The following is a 9,912-nucleotide window of genomic DNA, read 5'->3' on the forward strand; positions in this document are numbered from 1 at the left end:
GGAGCCGCCGGGGCACCCACTTCCCTGCTTAGGTGCCAAGGGCTGCCCTGAAGCTGGACTACATCCCGACTCCTCACGCCGCACACTCCCTCTGCAGGATGTGGGCGCCTCACTCGTCCCCCACCCTGTCCCTCTGCCCTCCAGCCCCCCCTGGTCTTTGCTGTCGGAGAGCAAGTTCATTCCAGCCTCTGAGCTCCCTCAGCGCCTGGAACGTTCTCCTCCTCGGGGTCTCAACTGGAATGTCAGCGCAGCAAGGGCTCTGGTTCTCCTGCCTGCCTTATCAAGCGGGCCTGCCCTATCGCTCGCTCTAATTCCATCTTGGCACCATCACTGTAGGAAAGCGGCATGTTTATTTAGTCACTTGTTTGGTTTTTCCTATGTCCCTCACGAGAAGCTAGATTCCATGAGTGCAGGGAGGACTCTGTTCACCGCTCTGCCCCGGGGGCCTAGAACAGGGCCTGGCACACATGGTGCTCATCAAGACCAGCGGAATGAAAGCCCCGTTCTAGTCTCCAAGGAGGAAGGCACGACCATCACGGCCCCCATTTTATAGAGGCAGAAACTGGGGGTCCCAGAGGGGAAGAGCCTCTCTCTAGGCCCTGACAGGGGCACGAGCCAGGCATCCGACTCCCAGGAGGATCAGAGCCTGGTACAGCCCAGTTTGGATGCGGAGGGGCGGGGGACTTTCCATGAGGCGACAGGCGACCCCCCCCCCAGGAGTGTGTGAAGCCATGTATCCCCTCACCATTGGTGTCAGCACCTACTGTGGGGTGTCTGTACATGACAGCACAGGGACATGGGACACAGTAGGCCTTCAGCAAATGGGTGCCCAGCCCCCAGCCCCCGCAACCCCCTAACTTCCCTTCAGGGAGGCCAGCTACAATTTGGCGATTGTTAGAGAACTTTTTTTTTTTTCTTTTGGGAGGAAAGCTGCAAGTCATTAAGGGCTGCTCCCGGCCTGCGGGTCACCATTTCCTGTTTAGAAGAAAGAATCATCTCTCCTTTGGAACATGAAGCTCCCCCCACCCCCGGCCTGACGCTGGGGCTCTGGAGCTCTGGGACGCCTGCAACCGCCTGCTCAGCTCCCCGCAGGAAACTGGCACCTCAGCACCTTTTGTGCTCAGAAAGGACACTCATTTTCTCCTGGCCCCAGGAGGGCCCCAGAGGTGAGGTCACCATGATAGCCAGCCAGGAGTGAATGATCCCAACCCAGGACGCGAGCTGACCGTCTTCCCGTCCTGTCCTCCAGCAGGAAGCTGAATGACCCCTACCCTTTGGCCTGGCTTCTCACCCTCTCGGCTCCAGCCAGCCAATTTCCGTGCATCAAAGGCCATTTGGTACCCAGCAGCCAGACAGAGGTGTGGGTCCGACAGGGAGGCCAGAGTGGGGCCCAGAGCCCTTGGAAACAGGAAGGACATCCTCTGTCCCCTACTTGCTCACTGCATTCCACTGCCTCATCTGGGAGAAGCAGCCAATCCCTCCCCAAGTCCTGCGGTGCTGGGGCAAAGCTCAGCAGCCTGTCTCGTTGATGAGACCCAGGGCGCTGGCTTCTCACCCTGCAGGCCTGGTCAGCCTCAAAATGGACGGATGAGAGAATAAATCAGGGTCACAGTGTAAAATATGAGGAACCTACACACACACCCCTACTGTTCACTGGCCCGCAGGTGTTTCCCAGCTTCCACGTCAGACAGGACACCCAGGCTCAGAGGAAAACCCACAAATAAGGTCCCCGACAAATTCAGAGGTCCAAAAGCCACATGATGTTTAAGAGAACAGGATTTAAGCCCATGTCAGGACTATCTGAGCTCCATGAATCCCTGCCCCCTCCTCCCTTCCTGAAGGCCCTTTAAAACACTCACCCCTCTATAAAACTAAGAAGACTTTTTTTAATACATAAATTAACCACTTTATTGAATATCAATAAACTGTACATATAACTATACAAAACGTTTCCTTAGTACAAAATGTTGCTTGCAATATAAATACCAGTGTACCTTTAAAAATGTAAACATCTTCCTCCCAGGCCCACCTGTCAGACCCCAAAAATAGTTCTGGGAGACACATTGGTTGGGCTGAAGCACCCCACTCAGGCCCCCAACAAGTGACAGCAATTACTCACAGTCCCTTTTGGGACTGTTGTTAAATTGCCCATGAGACAGGTGCCACCGTGACAAACAGCAAACAGGACGCTGACATAGCTGCCCAGGCCTGGGGGCATCCTGGGGTCTAGACACGTCCTTGTGTCAGTGGCCACCCACAGGCCCCTGGGCTGAACCTGGGGGTGGATTACTGCATAGTTAGTCACACCTCCTGGACGGGTGGCCTGAGGGTTCCGGGTGGGGGAGGAACGGGTTCCCCTGAGTGAGGGGGGAAACTTCCTATCAGTCTGTCGGCTTTTATCCTGGAGCTCAAAGCAGCTGTATCCAAACACCTTTGGATACACAAACCCACACAGAGAGGCCGACTCCAGAACACTCAGCTGCAAGCCACCTTCCCTATCAGCCGTCCACAGAAAGGCCATACTCAGAGCCTACTTAGGCACCTAGGGCAGAGAGAACTGGAATGGTCCTCAAAGTCCTGTGGGGCCAACACAGCCAAATGGGGGCACTCAGAAGGGAATTCTGTGGCAATGAGAAGGATGGGATGCCTTCCTTCTGGAGCTGGGGAGGCTACAATGGGGCAAGGGCCTGGAGAGGCAGAAGGAGCCTTGAGGGTCAGCGGGGGCCCCCTGAGCAGCCTGATTCTTGGTGTTTGTGCAGCAGGGACATGCGGGAGAAGGTTCGGGAACAGGTCTTGCACTGATACTTCTTGACATCTGAGTGGGTCTGCAAGTGGGCCCGAAGGTTGGAGCGGTCGGCAAAGGCACGGCTGCAGTGGGAGCAGGAAAACGGCTTCTCACCTGGGGTAGGAAAACAGGAGAGTTGAGCGCTGAAACCACTTGGGATAACAGCTGCCATTTATTTAACGAAATGCCTGTCCACCCACCCAGGCCTGCAGAGCCCAGATCATCCCAGGCCTGAAGGAATCCTGTCATCCAGAAAAAAACAGGCCATATCTAGTGTCCGAAGCCCTGCAAAGGATTGAGAGCTCGGCCACTTCCCACCATGTGACCTGGAGCAAGTCATGTGGCTTCTCTGAGTGTCCATTTGCTCATCTGTAAAATGGAGCTGTTCACCCCCGCCCCCATAGGACTTGGTAACCCAGAGATGGTAAATAAAGCCTTCTTCAGGCAAAGCCAGCTGGGACAATGATGACAACTACATTTACTGAACACACACTTTGTGCCAGGGATGGTGAGGAGCATTATTTACTTATTTTATCCTACCCTTGTCCTCAGTTTATAGAGATGGTGAAACTGAGGCACAGAAGCCAAGTGGCATACACAGGGTCACCTAGCAAGAACCAAGCAGCCTGACTCCAGAGCCTTGACTCCAACAGCACAGAAGGCCTCTCAGTTAAGGGGGCTATAGTGGGTGTCCCTCATGATCACTCCTGGATTTACTTCATCTGAGGACAAAGCTTGAGTCAGCCTTAAAGGAGGCTCCCTGCCACACCCCTCCTCCCAGCAGGTTAGGCCACTTCTCTGAGCTGCTTCTCCATCACAAGGCTGACCATGTTCTGACCAGTTTGGTCATTTCTGCCTTGTCTGTTCCCCCAATCAGACCAAGTCCCACGAGAGCAGGGGCCTCCCCTGAATTCATTCCAAGGGCTCAGGGCCTGGGACCCCCAAGAGGCTACAGAAATACTTTAGGACTTGTTTAAAAACCCCTTCCCACCTGTCACCCTCACACCACCTGCCTGGTCAAGGTGGTACTGAAAACGAATCATGCACATAGAGCTAGGTACACAGTAAGTGCTCAATAAGCCATTATACAACAAGTAAGTCTTTTTTTTTTTTTAAGCCTCAGAGGAACCTGACCCATCAATCACCACCAGATAACGCTATTCACCAACTTTTTATAATTCTTGCCCCAACTAAGACAATAGAGTTCACAGTCCAAAAACATCAACAATGTTGTATTTTGTTTTTTTCCCCCCTTGGGGGTGCAGCATTTCCTAACTAAAAAGTCCAAATAATAACTCATTAAATAAGTAGTTATCAATCTTCCATTCCGTGCCAGGCAATAATGCTGAACACTGTTTACTAAAAAATTGAATTCTACTTTCCAGCTCCCAGCCTGATATGCCTCGAGGCCACAGGCCATTTGTTAAACCTGAGTGTCAGAATTCAAGAGCAGGGAATAAGCGAATGGCCTCAGCCTACTGGGTACCAGGGGCCCTGTACTGGGCACCCGGAGGGAGGAGTCCGGGAGTCAGAGGCCTGAGGCTGACTATGGAGGCTCCGTCTCCTGGGGCAGATACACAAGGAAACAGGCCCATGGAGATAGGGGATTTAGCAGGACTCAGGAAGGGATGTCTGAGTGAATTGGCTCTGACACTGAGCACCCTCTGCATACTAGGCCTATAGGGCTTAACTGCACTACAAGGCCCAAGTGAAGTTCTTCCTCCTTCACACACTCCCTTGTGAAGGAAGGGCTTACTGTATGCAGATATGGATAAGGGCAAGGAGTCCTGTTTTCCCCAAGGTGCAGAAAGCCATTTCCCTCTCACCTGCCTGGCAGAGGTTAAGGAGCCCTGGCTCCAGCCCTCAGAGCTGAGATTTTGGGAAAGTGATTTCCTTCTGTGCCTCAGTTTTCTGATCTGTAAGGTGGCAGTTACAACAGTACCTCCCCTCCTAGGGCTGTCGATTCACTGCATTAACCCAGGTGATGGAAGACCTGGGCAATGCCCTGCCCCTCCCATCCAGCAAGTGCTTGGTGAACATTACCTTTATGTCATGTATGATTAGACATGAACGTGAACAAAGGAGGAAGGAGGCCTTATAGGATGTGATGGGGTGGAGGTCTGTGTGTTTAAGCAGCAGGCACAGACCTGCACCCCTTGCAGATCCCCCACCCCCGCAGACGTCTTTATGGTGATCCTGGCGAGTGTGAAATCGGCACCAGGCCGGCGGGGACAAAGGCCGCCGAGGGGGGCACTGTACATGCGATACTCCCCGGATTAAAGGGGCCTGACACGCTGTGGGCCAGCAGCTGCGGCCCGGAACAGGTGCTGGGCACCACTGGCCCATGCACCTGCTCCACACCCCCAGCCCCCACCCACTGGGCCCACCATTAAGGCACACAATGGGAGTCAATGAAGATGGTGATGGTGCATTTCAACAGGCTTTTTATGTCCCAGCCGTGCCTTTACATGAAAATACTGTGTGTGGGGAGGGGAAGCTGGGGGGCTCAGGGGAGGACCCCAAGGGTTGACTCCTCCAAAGAGAGCCCTCTTCAGCTGGGCAATCACCCTGGACAGAGGCTAGGCAGTTGGACCTTTACGTCAGGTCCCTTTGAAATCAGGGCTATGTGTGCACAAAGTAAGAGAAACAGGGAGCCATAGTCTACAAGGTGGGGAGGATGCCAGGGACACTCTGGAGGAGTAATGACAATATCAATAATGCCTGCAAAATGAAACACTAGGCCTAACAAACTGCCCCACTGACCCTCACAGCTCAGAGGTCAGCCACTGGGCCAGGAAATGCCAGAACTGAGGTCTCCAACCCAGTCAGCTTGACCCCAAAGCTGATAGCTATGACCCTTGAACCTTCTCCCAAAGTCACTCCCCAAAGAGCAGCCCCAAATATGGGAGCCTCCACCTTTCAAGTTCTGAAAACACAGTGGCTACTGTGTTTTCAGTACTTTCACATTTCCAGAAAGTCAGAGGATAGAAAAGGCTTCTTTTCGCAATTTTTCTACACATTTAGTGTTGTGTTTTTGAAACATCAAGACATAACTGTTTTCCTATGTCTGTGTAGTAAGATTGAGTTTTATCTACTACATGGCAGGGATGGGGAGAGCAGATCTGAGAAGCATGATAACAAATTATCATGAAGTGATTAAGGACCCACTGAATCTTGACGGCCACCCTATAAAACACTATCAGAATCCACCCCATACGATTATGCCAGCATAATCCTGAGGCTCAGAGACACGACATTGCTTGCCCAAGGTCAAGCAGTATGGAAGCAGGGCAAATATCAAAACCATTTCTGTGTGCTTATTGTGTACCAAGCAGTGGCCCACGTGCCTTCTGCACGCTTTCTTTCATTTAACTGGCACAGAAACCCCACAAAATGTCCTTATGCTCATTTTACAGATGTGGAAACTGAGGCTCAGAGAGGTGAAACATTGGCTCAAGGTGTGAAGTTCTGGAAGCAGGATTCAGAGCCAGGTGGGGGGTCTGACGACATCCTGCCTGGCTGGGGTGGGGATGGGCCAGGGGAAGGTGGAGGGGGGGGCCCCCCTTCACACCTGGCCCCAGCAGCAAGGTGTTGGTTGCACCTCTCCCATATCAGACTCCGATCCATTTGGTGGAGAGATGGAGACTTCGAAGACTTAAAAAAGTTACCTACTTCACCCATCTGCTTAGCTGATGAATGAATGAATGTTTCTGCCAAACATTTCAGAGAGCCAGAAGTCAGAGGAGACTCTGGCCTCAGTTTCTACTCTCCGAAAATCACAGCAAGCCCGGTCCCCACCCCACCCCCGACCCAGAGATGGCAGAGAAGGCAGGGGGGGCAGCGATGAGAAGAGCAGGGGCCTGCAGGGACACTCACCGGTGTGGGTCCGGACGTGGCCCTGCAGCAGCCAGGGCCTGGAGAAGGCCTTCCCGCAGGTGCCACAGACGCAGGGCAGCGTGTGGCTTCGGATGTGCATCTTGAGGGCACCCAGGCTGAGGTATTCCTTGTTGCAGTATTTGCAGTTGAAGGCCTTGCGAGTCTGGGAGTCCTTGGCCACGGAGAGCCCGGCCAGCTGCGTGGGCAACTGGCCCAAGCCTGGGAAGGCAACATAGCCCTCGGCCTCCAGGGAAGAGGCTGAGGTGGAAGAGAAGGACGAGGGAGCCGGTGAGGGGGGACTGGGGGGCTGGGAGCCTTTCCCACTGTCCTCGTCCGACAGGGAGGTCAGCTCCACGGCCTTGGGGACCTCCTGGGGCAGAAGGGCGGCCCAGCCCATCGGCTGGGCTTGGGGTGCCAGGAGAGAGTCCCAGATGAGCGTGGGCAGAGAGGCCGTGGGGTTGAGGACCTCGGGAGGCGGGATGGCCGCCAGCAGGTGGGCCTGGTCGTAGGGCTGCTGGAAGGTAAACTCTGAGGGGAGACGGAGAAAAGGGCAGGGTCAGGCATGCGGTCGAGCAGTCAGTCAACAAACAGTAGCCTGCTGCGGGCGGGGGCCGCGGGCCGGCACTCAGTACTTACTGGAGGAATGAAAGGATTACGACCGGCCGGGGCGGCCCGTCCTGCCCGGGCCCCTCCTCACCGGGCCGCCCCGGCCTCCAGATCTTCGCGAAGGGCGCCGCCGTCCAGCCCCGACTCGGGGGCGCTCCCGCCGCCGCCCCCGCCCCCAACCCCGCCGCCGGCGCCTCCCCGCCCCCAGAGGAGCCTCCGGCTTCCCCGCCGTCGGGGCTCGGCCGCCGCGCAGCCTCCTCACGCCAGACCCCCGCCCTCGGAGAGCCCTCCCCCAACCGCCCGCATCCACCTGCCCCGAGCTCCTCACGCCCCCCCGCCCCCCCGGGCCCCGAGCTGCGGCCTGGATTTGGGCCCCGCGCCCGCGCCCCCCACGCGGCCTTCGCGGGTCTCCCGAAGCCCCCCGGGCCTCTCCCCCCTTCCCCTCACCTGGAGAAGAGTCGTGCAGCTCGCTGTAGTTGGGCCTCCGGCGGGAGCAGGCGGACTTTCTGACAAGAAAAGAGCGCGGCATGGTGGCCGAAGCAGCCGGGGTCGCCGGGTCGCGCAGGGGTCGCGGGGCACTCTACCCGTGAGGCCGTGCCGCTGCGCTGTGAGTGGAGACGCGCCGCCAACTCCTTTAAGTAGTCCAGCCCCCGGATGGGCGGGGCCGGGCGGGGCCACGCCCCTTGTCACCTCCCGCCAATCGAGGCGCGCCTTCGCCGGAGGCCACGCCCCGAGCAGGTGCGCCGGGGGCTGGCGGGGCTCAGCGCCGCGTGGCGCTGGGGGCCGGGCCGGGGCGGCTCGGAGGCCCCGCGGCGGGCGCGGCGCGGATCTCCCCGCAGCGAGCGGACTGCCGGGGGCGGGCGCTCGGCGCCAGGAGCCCCCAAGCGAGGCCGGACCCCCTCCGGGACCCCGCGCGCCCGCCAGCTCAGCGCTGCACGGTCGTCCGCCTCTGGCGCCCCCTTGTGCCGCGCGAGCCGCGGGTCTGGGCACCTGATGTTCCGAAACCGCCCCCGCCTCGGGCTCCGGGAGGGGGGCGGAAATTTCCTCGGTCAGGCTGGCGCCTCGCGAAGAGCGTAGGATTGACGAGGGACGATACACATTTCGGGGGAGGATGCGAGGAAATGAACACCTTCACGTGGCTCCTGGCAGTGTGAAATGCCACAGCCTTTTTGCAAAGCAATCTGGCATCATCTCGCAGAAGGCATCCGTTCCTTCACTTCGCAAATGTTTACCGAGCACCCGCTACGTGCCAGTCACACTATTCCCGGAGCTGGGGACACAGTTCTGAGCAAAATGCTCGGGGTCTCTACCGAAGGGCACCTCCCTTCGGTGGGGAAGAGAGAGAGAGACGAAGTGAACATTGTTAAGCAAAGGGAAGTGTGCTTTGATGGGGGGGAGGCCACAGGGCGCTGTGTCAAGAAGCGGGTCACCTGACAGGGGTCCGGGGCAACTTCCCAGAGGAAGTGAAGAAATACCGAGGGGAAAGGCCCGAGGTTAGAATCAGTAACTACTTCAGAGTCACTGAGAGCAGCTCCCAGGGATGGGGGTGGGGTGGGCAAGCGGGAGAGGTCAGATCTGCTGGGCCTGCAGGGCCTAGAGGAGTTTGAACTTTGCCCCAGGGACAGTGGGAGCCAAGACAAGATTTTCAGCTGAGAAGGGACCTGTTTAGAGTTTGCTTGAGAAAGATCACTCCGGCAGGTGGGAGAAAGAAGTAGGGAAGGGAGGGGCCGAGGTGGGTCTTCTCACCTGCCTGGGGGTCATCCATCCTGTGTCTAAAGGACCTAAGGCTGGAGCCTCGCCCTCAGCTCTGCTGTGAACCCACCAACTCCAGACAGGGCCATGCCGGGCCTGGGGTGAGGGGTGGGGGCACAGAAATAAATCCACAGGTCCCACCCAACTGGTTTCCATCTGTGAAGCAAGGACTATGAAAACCTGTAAGTCCCCCTACTCACCACCTAGAATGAGGGCAGGGACAACTGTCTGTTTGCATGGCTAACTTGTATTCTAGTTGGTGAGTCGTAGGTAGGGTGGGGGAGACAGGCCGTACAGAACACCCTCCCCTCCTATGTCAATTTAGTTCCCAAATATCCTAATTCTCCTCATGAAACCAGAGGGAGGAGTAAGACCATTTCCCCCTGCTCAAACCCTCCCATGTTCCTGTCTCACCCAGAGTAAAAGAAAGTCCTCGACACAGCCCTCCGCCCAGCTGATCTGACCTATGCTACCCTGTCTTGAGCCACTCTTCCTACTCCCCAGGTACGGTGATACCCCTCCACACTTCTTTGGAGTCCTCCACATCCCAGCCCTTTCCCACCACAGGACCTTGGCACCTGCCAGCCACCCCTCCACCTACCTCTTCCCTAGATCCTCACCTGGCAGGCTCCCCCACCACAGGACCTTGGCACCTGCCAGCCACCCCTCCACCTACCTCTTCCCTAGATCTTCACCTGGCAGGCTCCTTTTCGGTCTGTTTCATCGTTTTTCACCAAATGCCTCATTAGTAATGAGAGATATGCAAATTAAAACCACAGCAAGATACCATTTCACACCCATCAGAAGAACAAAAAGTTAAAATTTGGTCAATATCAAGTGTTGATGAGGGTGTGAGGGCAGCAGGACTTTTGTCCCATGCTGAGGAGAGTGTC

At 56.6% G+C, this 9,912-nt stretch overlaps 1 protein-coding gene across 1 annotated transcript; it reads right to left on the reverse strand.

Moving 5' to 3' along the window:
- Window positions 1–1,881: 1,881 nt before the first annotated feature.
- On the reverse strand, window positions 1,882–8,254 carry SNAI1 (snail family transcriptional repressor 1). Its single transcript, XM_026014730.2, has 3 exons — window positions 7,715–8,254; window positions 6,662–7,189; window positions 1,882–2,899 (listed from the first exon to the last, which is right to left on the reverse strand). The coding sequence occupies exons 1-3, from the start codon at window positions 7,794–7,796 to the stop codon at window positions 2,715–2,717; spliced, it is 795 nt and encodes a 264-aa protein (XP_025870515.1). The 5' UTR covers window positions 7,797–8,254; the 3' UTR covers window positions 1,882–2,714.
- Between the last annotated feature and the right edge of the window lie 1,658 nt (window positions 8,255–9,912).

The sequence above is a fragment of the Vulpes vulpes genome, chromosome 14 (genome assembly GCF_048418805.1).
Source record: "Vulpes vulpes isolate BD-2025 chromosome 14, VulVul3, whole genome shotgun sequence".
Taxonomy (NCBI): domain Eukaryota; kingdom Metazoa; phylum Chordata; class Mammalia; order Carnivora; family Canidae; genus Vulpes; species Vulpes vulpes.